General features: G+C 25.7%; 3 protein-coding genes across 3 annotated transcripts; 1 reads left to right on the forward strand and 2 right to left on the reverse strand.

Annotated features, from left to right (window-relative positions):
• Positions 1–350: 350 nt before the first annotated feature.
• On the reverse strand, positions 351–3,568 carry LOC129609536 (lysosomal aspartic protease). The gene is made up of 7 exons (XM_055521505.1): positions 3,363–3,568; positions 1,786–1,909; positions 1,604–1,727; positions 1,416–1,534; positions 1,080–1,344; positions 716–1,014; positions 351–658 (listed from the first exon to the last, which is right to left on the reverse strand). The coding sequence occupies exons 1-7, from the start codon at positions 3,422–3,424 to the stop codon at positions 497–499; spliced, it is 1,155 nt and encodes a 384-aa protein (XP_055377480.1). The 5' UTR covers positions 3,425–3,568; the 3' UTR covers positions 351–496.
• A 688-nt stretch (positions 3,569–4,256) lies between these two features.
• On the forward strand, positions 4,257–6,574 carry LOC129609535 (T-complex protein 1 subunit gamma). Its single transcript, XM_055521504.1, has 4 exons — positions 4,257–4,392; positions 4,449–4,510; positions 4,747–5,404; positions 5,465–6,574. Exons 1-4 carry the CDS (start codon positions 4,359–4,361, stop codon positions 6,343–6,345), a joined length of 1,635 nt encoding a protein of 544 aa, XP_055377479.1. The 5' UTR covers positions 4,257–4,358; the 3' UTR covers positions 6,346–6,574.
• Positions 6,575–7,239: 665 nt separating this feature from the next.
• Positions 7,240–9,204, reverse strand: LOC129609717 (inhibitor of growth protein 1). Its single transcript, XM_055521827.1, has 3 exons — positions 8,924–9,204; positions 7,742–8,703; positions 7,240–7,675 (listed from the first exon to the last, which is right to left on the reverse strand). The coding sequence occupies exons 1-3, from the start codon at positions 9,057–9,059 to the stop codon at positions 7,469–7,471; spliced, it is 1,305 nt and encodes a 434-aa protein (XP_055377802.1). The 5' UTR covers positions 9,060–9,204; the 3' UTR covers positions 7,240–7,468.
• Between the last annotated feature and the right edge of the window lie 8,600 nt (positions 9,205–17,804).

Here is a 17,804-nt window from a genome sequence, read left to right on the forward strand (position 1 = left end):
TGAGAAAATGTATATAAACAATATAATTTTTCAAATATATAAACAATATACATATATATAAACAATAATTTTTCAAAAAACTTCACAAGGTTAGAATTTGATTCCATGAATTCAGCTATTAAAGTATTTACCGCTTATACAATGTAAAAATGTTAATAAATTTATATTAATTTATCGTAACTTCAAAATTCAGTAAAAATGTGTTGCTAGACAATTCAGCCATAAGAACTCATAATTTGAATTGTTTATTAAATCTTAAAATAACGTACGAATATATTCACATGAGCAATGTTAAAACACCTGTTGGACTAAATAGTACCCTTATTCTTTTTTTTATATAGTAATAAGTCTTCAATGATTAATATCTTTATTTGTTCGAATTCAATTACATTACTAAATTAGTTCAAAACTGAATTTTTAAACTTTTGCTTCTTTGTTCTAAGGCATGTAAAATATATTTTTGGTATTTAAAATTTTGTATGTTTTTCAAAGAAAATTAAGCTGCCTCAGCAAATCCTATTCTGTCATTACCAACATCAAATTCTGTATAATATTTTCCAATGAAAACATCACCTAAAATCCATAATGGTCCGTTTGGAGGTGGAATATCTAGTCCCATAAATCCAGAAATACACATAGTTTTGCCAAACTGAGATACCTAAAAATATTGACGTTTAAAAAATTTAGAAATCGTTAAATCTAATTATAATATTACTCTTAAAACATAATCTTTGGGTTCTAATTCAAAAGATTTTCCACCAATAACAAATTTAACATTTGGCATTTTTGGTATTAAAGAGCAATCAACCATTGATTCACCGCCCATTATTGGTGTTGCACCTATTGCTTTATTAACTTCAGAAATTTCACCAACTGGTCCAGCAATTAAACTAGTTCCGGTATCAGCGATTGCTTCACAACCATTTTTACAAAATTCTGTATTACCGACTGTACCTGAATCCATTTTAAATTGCCAATAGGCTTTCCGTGTTACTGGTACATAAGTAAAATCGCCTGAAAAAGTTTTTTAAGTAGAATTTATATCCACGTATATCATAATTAGTTTTATATTTTTTTACCTTTATATTTAGCAGGATCAGATCCACCGAACATGATTTCTCCACCTTCGGGTGCTGAAGGGTCACGATTCAAATAAAATGAAAATACTGGAGATTGTACAGATCCTTGATTATACATATTATAAAATGGTGGTTGTACACCATCAACTGCAATTGATTTATATGCTAAACCGAGAATTCCATCAAATCTAGCTGCAACAAATACAAGTCCTGGTTCACTGATAGCTTCTGCAAATATTTGATCTTTTATGTCTATTCCTCCTATCTATGTAAATGAAAAATACAAAAATTATTTTTAGCATTTAAACATTTTTTTCTTATTTAAAAAAATCTTACATTGACTGTATCTTGGGATAAATAACCAGATAAGCTACCAGTACCATAATGAATAGCAAATTCGGTACCATTCTTAACAAAGGTTTTTGATTTATTTGCATCATATTTATTGTGAAGTACTAAAAATAAAACATATTATTTGTATTTGAAAAAAATAAAATAAAATTTAATATAGGTATTCAACATACAACATGCTATATTTGTAATATGACATTGTTTTGAGGGGACCCATAAATTTGATGAACCAGTATCAAATACAACCTTAAAGCTTTGAGGTGGTGTTCCAATCGAAATTACTCCAAAATATTGAGCCTAAAATAAGAAAAAGATGTAAGGTTTAAAAATACTTTAATATAGAAATAATATTTACATCCATATAATTTGATAGAGGTTCTGGTGTAGGACCTTCAACATATTTTAATCGTAATTGTTGTAATTCTGTACCAACTCTTCTGAAATGATTGCGAACATTTTCTGCACGTTCTAATTTGACTCTGCAAAATAATAACAATATTTTAAATTATTAATTATTTTCTCTCATCTGTTATCAAATAAATATAACAAAGTATAGGTACTAAGCTGAGAAAAATAATATGAAATCGGTGGTCAGATTAATGACCCTTTCAACTTTGTTTACTGATAAATAGATACATCAATATGTATGTATATATATATATACATAATATATATATATATATATATGGATGTACATACAGATGTGACTACACATATAAAGTACAAAATCCCCGTTAATTAAAAGTAATCTTGTTTTGTGTAAATTATTGAACATTTTGTCTGGTAATATTTATTTTCTTATTCCATTATTGATAAGTTTTTTTTTAAACTTGTAATAATTTGTGTAGATAAGCCTATTTAATAAACTTTAACCTAAAATAACATTTGCGATTTTATAAAATTATTTACAATAATAAAATCTCGAGAATTTTGGAAAAATATTTCTCTGTTTTCTTCGAAAGATTTTTAAATATTAAATAGAAAAATATTAATATTGGTATGCTCCTGTAAGGCATCCATAATTTATAAGTTATATTGAAATTTGAACCTGTAAGATGTACGTAGATACTAGTGCCCAATTGTTTCAAATCAAATTTTACTTTTGCTTCTTGACTTTTTAATAAAGTAAATTCCAAAATATACACATATAACTTTACATAATTAGTTTTATAATTGGTAAAAATGCATGTCAGTAGTTTATTATCCTACCCGTTAAGATTTTGTTGCTAGCTTCATAGCACAATTGACTACTAATTTTGAAACCGGCAAGTTAATATAAACATGCATACACTCTCGCATTCAAGTTTTCTTATTCAATTTTCTTCCTTGTACAAACTTGCAATATCTACTACCCATCTATGTGGGTATACCTGAAATTTAAAATGGAATAAGACTACAATAAAATGTTTACCAAAGATTGTGACATGATGGCAATTTTATATTGCTACGCATAGAATTAGATATTAGACAAAAAATTAAATGATTGTTTGCCAACTTCATCATAAAATTTTAATGCGTTTTAAAAAGAGCATGTTCTTGTACAAACATCTTATATATTTTTATTTAATACATATTTACATACATATATTTATTATAAACAGGACTACTAACAAAAATGGTCTATAAATTACGTATGTACGTATGTACACAGTTTAATCTGACTCTAATTTTTTAGTGATATTACTGAAGGTGACTTCCGCACCTATGTATTTATGTATGTAAGAAAATGTAAGGTTTCTTTGCTTAATTTTTGTGCAGTATGTTTGTGTGTATATAATTAAATAATCTGTTGATAAATAATGACTCATATAGTGTTTCAAACAATTACAACTAGGTATGTACCTTTATATCTATTTTTATATATATATATATTCAAAATTTAACTTATGTGTACAAACATATATACATATATTTGTAATTTAATTTGCTTACCTGACTAATTCCGCATTTAATAATACTGGTAGGCAAAATGCAAATATAAAATATTTTAACATTTTAAAAAATAATGTTCAAAATATCAATTTTTAAATAATTAATTTTACAGATGAAATAATTTTTAATATTTTTTTCTTTCTTCACAAACTATCTTTTTTCTTTAAAACAACTTAAAACAAAGAGTATCAAATTATCAATAAACTTTATGACAAAAAATTTTTTAGCTTTGTATTACCGAATCATTGTTTTTTGACAATCAGCTGTTGGGCATTTTTATGTTTTCTGGAATTACAGCTGGAAACTTAATTTTCGGTACTGGAATAATAAAGCCGGTTCTTAACAAATTATTTCTAATGAATTTACTGTCATCTATAATAATACTATCTTTCTATTGAATTTACTGCCAATTATAATAAAGCCATTTTGTTTCATTATATATTTCTAATGAATTTACTGCCATCTTGTGAGAAATTTTTAGAGCGTATGAACAATACGAAGTGTGGTGGAATAAAATACAACTCCAAATATATAGCAAAATTTAAAACCAATAAAATTTTTGATAACAATTTGGGTTCGATAAATTAAAAATTATTGTGTTCAATCACAAATTATGTAAAAAAGAAAAGAACTTTACTCCTTTTACTTTAAATACAATTATGTGTCAAACAATTTAATTTGCGATTATTAGTTCAAATATATAAAAAAGAATGACAATTTAAAGAATAAAAAACAATTGTCAAAAATAAAAAAAATTTTTTGGTGAATGAAAATATTTTTAAAATTCTTATTTTGTGCACAAACCCTTATTTACTGTCAAATTTGGATTCTAAATTATTTTTCTGTAGATTTCACCTAACCAAATATTCTTGTAGGTTGTCAAGAGTAGTGACAAATAAACTTGACATAACCTCCGCAGTTTTCATTTTTAGCAATAAAGCACGAGTTTTCCTAAGTAATTTATTTTTTCCTAAAGAATTAATTTAAAATAACAAAATGTTTGGTGGAGCTCAGCCGATTTTGGTTTTAAGTAACGTATTATTTAAATTAATATACGCAATTTTATTATATTATAATTATTCGTAGGTCAAAATACAAAAAGAAATTCCGGTAGAAAAGTTCAGCTGGAAAACATTACCGCTGGGAAGGTAACATTTTTTTTTTATCAAATGACTCACTCATAGGTTAAATTTTTAAAATAAATTTCGATTTTATAAACGAATTTTTTGATTTATGGAAAAATTTAACTTACATCATTCTCTATCATACTATATTAGTTGAACTTACTGTTAAATTTAGCATAAGAGTGAGCAATATTATGGTTGTTAACATAAAAACAATAATGAAAATTTTAACCTAATTTTTAACTTCTAATAAATTATAGGCTATTGCTGATGTTATTAGAACATGTTTGGGGCCTCAAGCAATGTTAAAAATGTTAATGGATCCAATGGGAGGAATAGTTATGACAAATGATGGAAATGCTATTCTTCGAGAAATCACTGTCCAACATCCAGCAGCAAAAAGTATGATCGAAATTGCTAGAACACAAGATGAGGAAGTAGGTGACGGCACAACATCAGTAATTGTATTAGCTGGAGAAATGTTGGCGGTTGCAGAGCCATTTTTACAACAACAATGGCATCCAACTATGATTATTCGAGCATACAGAGAAGCTCTCGAAGACATTATAAAACATTTAAACAGTGATCTATCAGTTCCCTTAGATAGAAACAATCGAGAAGAAATGGCTAAAGTTGTTAAGTCTTGCATTGGCACCAAATTCATTAATAGGTGGTCTGATTTAGCTGTGAAAATTGCTTTAGATGCTGTTGATACGGTTGCCATGAGTGAAAATGGAAAGATAGATGTGGACATAAAACGTTATGCAAAAGTTGAAAAAATTCCTGGAGGATCAATCAGTGAATCATGTGTGTTAAGTGGGGTTATGATTAACAAAGATGTAACACATCCAAAAATGTGTCGTTATATTGAAAACCCAAGAATAATTTTACTAGATTGTCCTTTAGAATACAAAAAGGGTATGAGATTGTATAGAAAGTAAATATTTATTTTAAATCTTACAAATTTCCAAATTTTAGGTGAAAGTCAAACTAATGTGGAAATTGTTGGCGAGCAAGATTTTACAAGAATGCTTCAAATTGAAGAAGAACATGTTGAAAGAATTTGTGCCGATATAATTGCTCTTAAACCAAATGTTGTTTTCACTGAAAAAGGTGTATCCGATTTAGCCCAACATTACTTATTAAAAGCTGGTATCACTGCAATTCGTCGTCTACGAAAAACTGATAATTTGAGAATTGCTAGAGCTTGTGGTGCAACAATTGTTAATCGTACTGAAGAGCTTACTGAAAAAGATGTTGGTACAAGAGCTGGCCTTTTTGAAATAAAAAAAATTGGAGATGAATATTTTACTTTTGTTACAAAATGCCAGGATCCAAAAGCTTGTACAATTTTGTTACGTGGTCCATCAAAAGATATTTTAAATGAAACTGAACGTAATTTACAAGATGCTTTACATGTTGCTCGTAATTTAGTTTTGGAACCAAGATTAGTTCCAGGTGGTGGTGCTATTGAAATGGCTATATCGCAAATGTTGACTAAACGTCAAGTCAAAGGACCATATAGTGCTGTAGCTCAAGCATTAGAAATTATTCCAAGAACTTTAGCACAGAATTGTGGTGCTAATACAATCAGATCTCTAACAATGCTTAGAGCAAAACATGCTTCGCATTCTGGTGATACTGTATGTGCCTGGGGTATTGATGGTGAATCTGGGGAAATCGTTGATATGAATGTACGTGGTATTTGGGAACCATTATCTGTAAAATTACAAGTGTATAAAACTGCAGTTGAGACAGCTATTTTATTACTTAGAATTGATGATATTGTATCTGGATCTAAGAAAAAAGATGGTAATAATGAAGCTCCAACACCAAGTCAAATGGCCGCCCAAGAATAATCCCCTAATATATTTCAAATACATATATTTGAAATTGTATGTTTTTGGGTTAACTTAAAAAAAAAAATTTACACAAACTCATTGAAGTATGCATTTTTTACTAAAAGTTACGAAGCAAAACACACACATCTCATCTATTCTTATTTTTAAATTTCGTTCTGTATCTGATGAAATATTTTTGCGTATAACTAATGGTATTTCTTTTCATAATAAATAATTCTAATTATAACAATAATTTTGGATTTTTATTCCTTTCCACTATAATAATGGTATATCACCTACCTCCAAATATAGATGAACGTCCTTTTTAATGCCATATCGTAAGTAAATTTCATTTCAACATTGTTCAAACCCAAAATACTTTTCAGGAAAAGAAGATCAAATTTTTCTATTCTTCTAATTCTCTTTTTGCTAGTGTCGTGCAATCTTTTTCCCCAAACGGAGCTGTTGAACCTTTAATGAAATTAGTTGAACATCAATCAGCTACGTTTTAAGCATAAATAAATTTGGCATTCACTTGTGAGTTCCATTTTGCTCTGTAAGTACATTTATGAATCTCCATATGTATAGGCTATGGAGCAAGGTAAAAAACAGAAAGCTGGGCTATTGATCAAAAAGAAAATGGACAGTACTTTCGCGTTGATATTTGAAACAAACAATATCAGTTCATACACCAATATCAAAAATAATTGTTTACTGTTTCAGCTTTGGGATGGCGGTACTCAAAAGTGGAAACAGAGCACCTATATATGTTCATTCAATAGACGCACACCTTGAAACGATAGGATATTATGGGATGAATGTAAAAGTACTTCAATTTTTAAAAAAATTACATTTATTTCTTTCGAATTAATAAGAAATTTTTATACAATATTTTAGTTCTATATTGAAAAATATAATTTTCGAAAGTTTAAATTTAAAATTCAAAAGCACAAAATAAACCTATGTATATAATATGTATTTTACAAACAACAAAAATATAATCTTATTAATTTTAATCAACTTAACTTAAATAAACATTTTGCAATTATGAAATTTTAATCTTTTAAAATTATAAGTTTCAATTTTAGTCTGAAAATTAAAAGTATGTATGCATTTAATTGAATTAAAATAAAATTAAAATTTAAGTTTTCTCCTCCTTCTCTTTGTTATAACGTTCCAGTTCTTTCAAAAATTGAGCTTTCGGTTTCATAACATTAGGACGATCGCCACGACAATTTGGACAAAACCATTTACCTTTTGGTTTTGACATAAGTGATACGCAAGAAAAGTGGAACCATTCAATGGGACACAAATCATTATCACATAAAATCATTTCGCCAAATGATATCTTAAATAGAAAAACAAATTTTTTAAATATAGTAAGAAATGATGAATTTAAAAAAAAAATACAAACCTGATCACATAAACAATAAGTGGGTTCATCTGGATCTATTGGATCTGGTGGTGGTGTTTCATCTCTTTGATCTTTTTGATTTTGATTATTTTGACCACGAGTTTTACGTTTCTTTTTCTTACCACCAGCACCACCTTGCCCACCAGTTTTTTTAGAATTTCCAGAATTGGAATTGTTTGCATTATTATTGTTACCAGAATTACTACCTGATATTGCATTTGATTGTGTAGAATTTCTGTTATTACCACTTTCATTAGCAGAATTATTAGATTCATTTCCACCAGTTTCATTAACATTTGAATTATTTTCATTTCTAGGTCTTCGCGATCTTTTACTTGTTGTTCGTTGTTCAATAGGATTGCTATTATTGTTGTTATTTCCACTATTATTACTGTTATTATTATTATTATTGTTGCTGTTATTATTATTATTATTATTAGAATTATTCTTCTCTGATATTGTAGGTGTATTACCACGTTGAGATGGTGTATTACCACCACTCATAATGGTTGTTATAGTTTGAGCTATAGAATAATTAACATTTTGTTGTGTTGATTCAACTTTAATTGCCGATGTTGGTAATAATTGAGATGATATCGGGCTATGTGGTCTTGGAGTTTTTTGTATATTATTATTACCAGATTGAATATTTATATTTGATGTACCACTCGTACTACCAATACCACTAGTTGAAACACCAATTGGACTCGTATCCATTAATTGATCTTCTTTACCATAATCCAAATTTTTATAATCTAAATCAACTTGCCTTGTCTTTTGATCAATTAACTCTTGTAATTGATTTACAGTTTGCATCTTCTCATCACCCAATTCTTGAGCGTTTATAAAGGATTTTTGTATTTTAGCCATTAATTTACTACGTTTTTGTATGTCACTTTCATTCGTTGAACTTGTAAGTCTAACCCATTGATCATAATAATTTTCGACATCGCGTAAATAATCTTTTAAATTAAAAAGGAATAAAAAAAAACGGATTGTTCTTAATTATAAGTAAATAAATAAGTTTATAATAGGTGTACATATATTATTGTATTGCTTATTAGAAAAAAAATTTTGTACACAAAAAATAATTGAGGTTATATTTAATATTCATGTAATTTTTTTTTTGTGTTTTTCAAAATTCTTAAATTAAGACAAATATTTAAATTTTTTTTAACTTACTTCGTACTTGAACATCAATATCACGTATCCTAGATAAATGCCTTTGTACATCATCTGGAAGATTTTCAACGCAGTCCATATAATTTTCTACAAAAGTTGCTGAATATAAAGCTTCAGCAGATATTTGATTTAACATTTTTTTTTATAATACTCTGTTTCTTTTAAATTTAAATAAATTTAAAATATCATATCTTCTTTTATTATAAAAATTCTTATAATTGATTTGCACAAAAAAAATACTTTAAACCTTAAAATGTTATCCAAAGACCAAAATTTCCAAAACCCAAGCTCATTTGACGTTTTCGTTTTTATTATTTTTCTAATTTTCTTTTTTATTACGTACGTTTTTTGTTTTTAATGTGTTGTTTGAATAATGTTTTAGGGGGGATGGAGGAGGGTAGATAAGCGTGGAAAGTTTATGTGTCGAGATATTAATGAGCGTTTAGAAATTGGTTCATACTAAAGTTTACATCTCAATAAATTTTGTAATTTTTTCCTAATTTTAGACTTAAATATTTATATTTAAATTTTTATAATTTCTAAAATCCATAAAAATTGTAATTTACAATGGAAACACGCCATATTCCATATAATTTATGTAGAATAATAAAATATTTTTTTGGTTTAATTTTGGTTTGATCCCAAAATTGATTCATACCATTTACAAATTTCTCTTTTGTGTTCTTTCTTTGCAGTTTTCGTTCCACAATTTCCACATTTATTTAGTTTTTTTTGTTTTAATTTATATAGTTATCTCTTTTAACTCGTTTGAAACGACGTGGCTAAAAAGAGACATATATATGGTTTAATATTTTGCAGTTATTCCAAATTTCCAAGTCTCCGGCAAATTCAAAAAAGCATATGAAACAGGCGGAATTTTCAAATTTATCAATCGTTTTGTGTCGTTCGTTCGAAACGGTGTGTTTGTTCTTTGTTGTCAATTTAATTTGTCTTAAAAATTAATTTTTTATTTTAATTAAGAAGAAATTTTATTTTCTTACAAAATAATAATTAAAATTTCGTGTTCGTTTTTTTCAATTTTCTAAATCTTTGTAAATCAAATTATATTTTGCTTATATTTCAATTTCAATTTGAATTTTTATATTTTATAAAAGGAAAAAATTTCTGGTGTTAAATTTTCTTTGTATAACTAACTGCAAAATCGTGACAAGAAAAGGACATTTTTAATTGATCCTCGTGTGTTCTTAAAAAGTTAAAAAAGAATAAGAAAATTTTCGAGATCGTGCATTAAAAATTTTTTAATAGAAATCGTTACAAAATTTACCGCTTTTAATAAATAATTGATTTTACTTTTTTGACGGATTAAAATAAAGAAAAAAAAAATAATGTCTTCAACAAATTTTATCAGTGGATTGGGAGATAATGCTAAACCATCAAGCAAGTAAGTACTTTTTACTTTTTTAAGTTATTTAATTTTTGAATGTGCATATGTCTGTATGTATGTGCACATTTTAAAACATTGATTTTAAAGAAAAGTGAAATGTTCTAGATTACTTAAGTTCCCGCAAGAAAAAAAAAATATGCTTATGCAAAGTCTGCAAAATAAGATTTAATTCGTGATGAAATTGAAATGAAACCATTTTGAATTTTGTATTAAATAATTTATCGAGGGTTGAAGGACCTAACTAACTTATGTTGCTACGATAATTATTCACATATGTACATACAAACATGCATATAGCGATTATAGCGACCAGTTGTGAAATTCTACAATAGTCGAGGATCTTACATTATATTTAAATGGCTTTTCCGAGATCAGAATATAATTTGTGATATTAAAATAAATTTTTGTATGTTAACATTTTTAATTAGAATTTTAATGGCTTAGCTTATTCGAAAATTAATCAAAGTTTTATTGATTTATTAAAATTAACAAATCTTATATAGACAATAGAAGGTACTAGGTAATGAATTTTACCTATATTACCTACATGTTCATATTATCTAGATAATATATGGGTATGTAGATTTATGTAAACTAAGTATGTACTTCTAAGTTCACTTAGAACCTACCTATCTATATACATAACTATTGATTTAGAAATTTGCTGACCAAAATTACTTATTTATAGACACCAACTTTTTGTTTGGTGTCTATAAATTTTGTTTTTATATTGAATGGGTTAACAGGAATACCTACCTATGCTCAATAATCACGATCTTCTTGAAATAAAATAGTTTAGGGAGGTTGGTGTTTATTACTGTTACACAGATTAATTTAATAATTTTAATATTGTAAAAAAAACTGATTAAATAGTTATTTTAGTGGAGTATGTTAACAAATTATTTTATTATATTCGATATAACCGCAGTTTTCAAATAAAAAACTAAAATTTTTTTTATATTATTATTATAAATGAAAAAGGAATCTCCACATATTCTTAATAATTATTATTATTTAAATTATAAATAATATTTAAAGATCACTATTTGAAGATAATGGAAAATCGTTGAAAGCTTCTTCTAATTAATTATTTTTTTTTTATAATATTGCATCCGTAAATGTACTGATGTGTACCGTACCTACCTATATACTTATATATAAATACCACAGCCTCATTTTCCAAGATCTATACAAACCAATATACAAATACATAATATCTACATATGTACATATGTACAGAAAGAAAAGGTAACAAGAAACATAAAAAAAATTGCTTTATTTACACATTATCGCTGAATTTTTAATAAGCTTTAAATGCTTAAGATGAATTGTTGAAATTTAAAATATTAACTGGAAAAGAAAAAAAAAATTTATCACTTGCTAATCCACATATAGCAATTTAATTTAATTATCATATAGAAAAGGAAATACAAAATTTCAATATTGATAACTAAAGAAATTAAATTTCTTATATTTTTTAAGAGCAATGCACTTATTATTCATTTTCCGACCATTAAATTTTAGAATTAATTTAAATGTTCATAAGAAATGAGAAGACATGTAATTGATAAAATAAGTGTGATAATCAAAAATTTTCAAATAAATTTTTGAATACAAATTATAGTCGGGTTTTTTGAGTCTTGCATCTTTCTTTGATTTAGATTCAAATGGGCAATTTTATATACAGTCAAACCCTTTGTATTTCAAAACTAAATTATCGTCTTGCAAACTGCATTTGATTCCGAAATGTACCTACCTATCTACATACATTATTGTGATTCGTGCTCAGTACACCTAGTACTTAGTCACAAAATTAATTTAATTTTTAGTTTAAAAAATCTTTTCACCTTAAAAAAATTGAAAATTTCTTTCAATAAGTACAATTAATTTGCAATTTTAATTTTCTTCATTTATTATTTCAAAAATTTATAGTTCTTTTAATAAATTACGATAATTAAATTCATAAGAAATTACTATATTTAAGTTAAATAAAAAATAAATAAAAAAAATTAGAACTCTAACCCAAATTTAAATATTATGTGCAAACAAATAAAAAGATAACAGAAGCGTTTATGGTTTATTAACATGTTAGTCATTCTTGAAACAAACTGAGAATTGTAATTGAAATACATACTCAGTTTTATTACGTGAGCATATCGGTAAAGAATTAGATTAGTTAAAGAGGTAAAAATTACATTATCGGTTATCAATAAGCTTTTATTTTACATTTCGTATTATAATTCATTACAAGAAATACAGTCAGTATCAAAAGCTTTCGGACATTTGTTAATTTTCTTGAAGCGTAAACATATTTTTAATTAGTATTTATTTGAAATCTCTTGAAATAAAAAAAAAATAAGCAATATAAAATTACGTACACGACAAAAGAAATATGTATGCAAATAGACAGTTAGCTATACATTTGAAAGTTTGTAACTAAGCGTTTTCATATACTCTAATATTTGAATGTCTAAAAATAAGAATTTCGAAGTAGATTCACAAATTATAAAAGTCCTACTACAAATTCGATCTAATTTTTCTTTTTATATGCAACTTCTACCCGGATTTGGTATTATTTAGATTTACTCCAGAAATTAAGAGTCTTGAATCTTCTCGGTTCTAGAAATATATTATCATGTTTGACTATAGTTTTTTTTTTTGTAGAATGGACTAGTTAAAATAAAATTAAATGTATCCAAATATCGAACTATATAGCAAATTCAATCAAATTCAATTCCATTAAAAACCATAGAATTGAAAGCGAGTGAAATTCAATTTTGGAATTAAATGAATTCCAATCGGAACTAAGAGGAATTGCAAGTGTAAAATTGTTAATTGTTAAAAATTGCACTTTCAAATTTGCCGAATATGTGCTTTAAATTCGTAAATAGTTTTAGAAAAAATGAAGATGTTTTGGGTAAAAATTTTGAGAAAATTAAAAAAAAAAATATTAAAACTACTTATAAATTTAATAATTAGTAAAATTTTTGAACTGTTTTGAATTAGAAGTTATAAACTCCATTTCGATAATTAAATTAAATTCTAGAATTCAAGTTTTTATAATTTTAGAAATATTTCTAGGTATTAACAAGCAATTCAATTTACAAATGTATTTTTAAAATACCACAAAAAATTACACAAAAATGAAAATTACTACTCTATCTACGTTATACATAAACATACATATTAACTTATGTATAGATATAATGCAAAAATGTTTTGGCACATATTCAAATCTGGGAATTTCATTTTCTCTAACTGATATTATGTTTATGTTCATATTCATCCTTTACTCAGTTTGTGTTGTTGAAACGGTTATGTTTTTGTTAAAATAAATTCTTTAATAGTAGCGTTTTTGTGTTTATAATGGTAAAAAGTGATTTATGTAGTAAGTTTGTGTATGCTTGCATATACAATAATAGTCTGGAAAGATTCTGGAACTTACATATACATACATATGTACATAACATATATATGTATGTATATAATTATTTTTGAGGAAAACGGCTCTTATAAAATTTAGTAGACTTGGAAATTATATAAAGTTATGAGATATTTAAATTATTATCTGAAAATATATTTGAAGAAGTTTGAGAAAAAGTGTCAATATTTTTTAATTTTTTATTAATTTTATTAAACCTTTAAACTTAAGCATCGTTGTCCTTTAAATAATTTTTTCTCTAACACAATATTTTAAAGTTAATTTTTTCAAAAAAAACTCGAATTAAACAATATCAAAAAAAAAATTTGGTATTAAAAATATAAGACAAAACTTAGTAATCTGATCCCTTATTCAAAAGTTCTTGTATGCATACATACGAGTATGCATATGTATTTGATTATGGTTTTGTTAGTTAAGGTTCCATAGCAATACAGCGATATAAATATAAAAAATTTCCCGTTCCCAGAATTTCTAAATATTTGAAAATGTATATAGATGATATGAAAAGTGATTCATAGTCCAGCGATGAACTGTGATTTTTTTCGCATATTGATCTAAAGAGAGCAATCTGCGTATTCAATTCGAAAAGTCTTAATAAGATAAGTGGGGTAAAAATCTGATTTTTGACCAAAATATCACTTAAACCTTAAACCTCGATAAAGACACTTTGCTAAATTAGAGAATTTTTTGGGAAATTGCAAATTCGGAAATTCATTATGTAAATTTCTATTAAAATCACTTTAACCATTCTTTCCCTATGACATATAAGGCATTTTCATAAATGCAATACATACGAGTACTACAAAGTAATAACGTGACACATACACAATATATTTTTAACATTTTTATAAAAACTTTTGCTATTTTAAATTAGCAGTATTGTGTTCATGAACAAAAAATGTCGTTAATAAAAAAAAAATTTTATTTATTTTCGGCCAAATAGTGGAAAATTCTATTTCAAGAAAAATAAAATTTAAGAAAAACAAAAAAAAAAGAAAACTGAAACAAAAAGAAATTTTGTTATTTTTAAGTACGACAATTAACAGACGAATTCCAAAAAAAACTGCAAAAACTAGTAAAAAAAGAAGTACAACTCCGCTAGCCGTGGCACTCGTAATCTAAATATTTTTGTGATAGATTAGCAATGTTTATAAATGCGGTACATTTGCAAAATGCGCAATTCTCGCTATTGTTATCGCGATATACTGCTTTTCATGAAAAGCCTATAATGTTAGGTTAAATTGAACAATTGCTTTTTTAAGAAATTTTATTCTGGTCGATTTTAAAGGGCTGCTGCCCATACATTAAGTATATTTGATAAAAAATAATTAATATTTATTAATCCCTTCATTTACGAATAATTGAACGCGAAAGAACTAAAGATCAAATTACTGAATTTTAGATCACAAGGATTTTAGGGTATTCCCTAATTCTTTCTATATGTATTCAAAATACAATTTATATGCCTACCTAAATTTTAAATTATTGTCGCATTTATAATATTAAAAATCTTGTTCACAATATTAAAGCACTAAATTACACATTTTATGGATAGAACCGTTTTTTATTAAATTAATCACATACAGTTATAATTTTTTTTTTTCTAATTAGAAAGTCATTATCTTTATTACATACTTAAATGCTTATAGAAAAATAATTTGAAAAATTATTGAAATTTTTTTGAAATTTCTATTTTCTTCAATTAATTTTCGTTTTGTCATTCTTACAATTTAAGAAATTTAGAAAGAAAAGTAGAAAAAAAAGCAAGGAGTGGTTTTGATATCTTTTTGGATAGTCTCATTTATTCTTTCGATTTCCTGATTCATTAAAATAGGTTCTTTTTTGTTTTTGTCTTGTTGAATATCTAAACTTAATAAGTTTCTCAATAAATGTCAAAATATTTAACATAATAAGTTCTTTAATTTGTTCGCTTTATGTTTGTCGCTGAATTGGTAAACTTGTTAAATCTAAATGAACTCAATGAAGACACTCATTCCACACCTAAAGTCAAGACAAACAAAAAAAAAAAGAAGAAAACAAATCGATTATAAAATTTTTCTATGTAATTTTTTAATTTTACATTTTTAATGTAACTTGTATATTTTTTTTGAAATTTGATTTGGAAAGCAAAACATTATAACGAAGATGTTTCGAAAATAAAAGAAAAATTAAAAAAAAAAGAAGCAATTTTAATAAAATCACTTTTATTTATTCTTGAATTGGTTTTTTTTTTTGCATAACTCTTAGACTTGCCTAGAAAAATCTATAAATATACATAGTTATAAATCTAATCATAAATCCAATGACTTTAATTCGAACAATAACAACAACCTACCCTAACTATGAAAATATCTTAAAATTATTGCCTCTTATTATTTTCTGTTTTAATTTTTAAAAGACTGAATTTTTTTTATTTTGATTCTTAGAAAGATGAGAATTAAATAAAATTAAATTTTATTTTAATTTTTATATAAACACATGCATACATACAATATATACCTTGACTATGTCGTTTCGAGTTTGATATGGATCTGCGCTGCATTCGCATAATATTAAAAATGTTTTTTTTTGTTGTGTGTTCATTTCATTATATTATTAAGTTTTTATTGTGTTGGGGATATTGAAAAGAGGATGCAAAGTAAAACACACCCAGTTTTATGTTACTTTTATACTATAAATTTATTTATTCATTTTCAATCCATCTTTTAATCTTTCATCAGAGTCAGCCATCAATGATCAAATATATTGCATGTACATATATATATCTATATATATATATACATATATATATATATATTCAAATACGTATAAAATCATCCAATTAACTTGAACAACAATTTTGATTTAACGTAATACAAAAAAAAGTTCTTGTTCTTTTTTAATTTCTGATTTATATTTATTTTCAAAATTCAATTGAATTTATATAATATATTTATACAGACTGTTATATTAGAGTATAACTATTTCAACATAGATTTTGTGTAAAAAAAATAAAAATATTGAAACTGAAAAAGAGCATTCAATCGAATCACATATCCATAGAAATAAATATAGATATAGGTCTAGCAGAACTTACTCTTTATGTTGGAAATCTTCGTTATATGCATCTAACTAAGTTTATTGCTAGAAACTAAATTATTGACTTTAATTTTGTTTTAATTTTCATTAATATTATTTATGGATATTTAAATATATAATAATATTAATATTAAATATATTAGTATGATTTGTATATGTAATGTTTATAAGAAACGAGTATAGAATAATTATTATTGAAATTATTTAAAAATAGCGAACATATTCGACTTCAATTAAATTATACCATTTTCAGGATTTCTAATATAAATCTAATATAATTGGCATTCAACAATACTATTCATCTTTATATGCAAAAGAATTCAGAATAAGAAATTATAGAATAAAATGTTTTTTTTCCCAATGTGGTAATATTAGAACAGATTTTATGATCGTGTTGAATAAAACAGTTTCACCCATATTTTTTTTATGCAACATAAAAATGTTTGTAATTATTGGTATTTACTAGTATTACTGATATTATAATGCTAATTCTCATTTTGTTTAAATTGTGTTTGATTATATTATTATATCAAAACAAGACATCGATCAGAGACTGTCGAAAGCGAGGGTGGCCTTTGACCGGCTATGGTACGTGTAGAAATTGTCTCACTTGACATTATTCTAAGAGTAATATGTAGAATATTTTGGCCCAAAACGATTATGAACAATGATCTGTGGGCGACAACGAACTAGAATCCTACAAATGTGGCCATAAAAAAAAAGAAAATGGAGATGGTTGGGACATACGCTGTGGAAACCAAATAATACAATAGCCAGGAAGGGCTTAGATTGAAATTCGCAGCGAAAAAGAAAAGTGGGTAGGCCCCGTAATATATGGCGGCGAACCATACTCAAGGAGCCCTATTTTCTTCCTCCGGAATGAATAAAAGATTAATAAAAGAGATTATATACATTATCTCTTATTATATTACCTTCAACAATATTGAGGTAATCTG

This window comes from Condylostylus longicornis, unplaced genomic scaffold (genome assembly GCF_029603195.1).
Source record: "Condylostylus longicornis isolate FDR11 unplaced genomic scaffold, ASM2960319v2 ptg000040l, whole genome shotgun sequence".
Classification (NCBI taxonomy): domain Eukaryota; kingdom Metazoa; phylum Arthropoda; class Insecta; order Diptera; family Dolichopodidae; genus Condylostylus; species Condylostylus longicornis.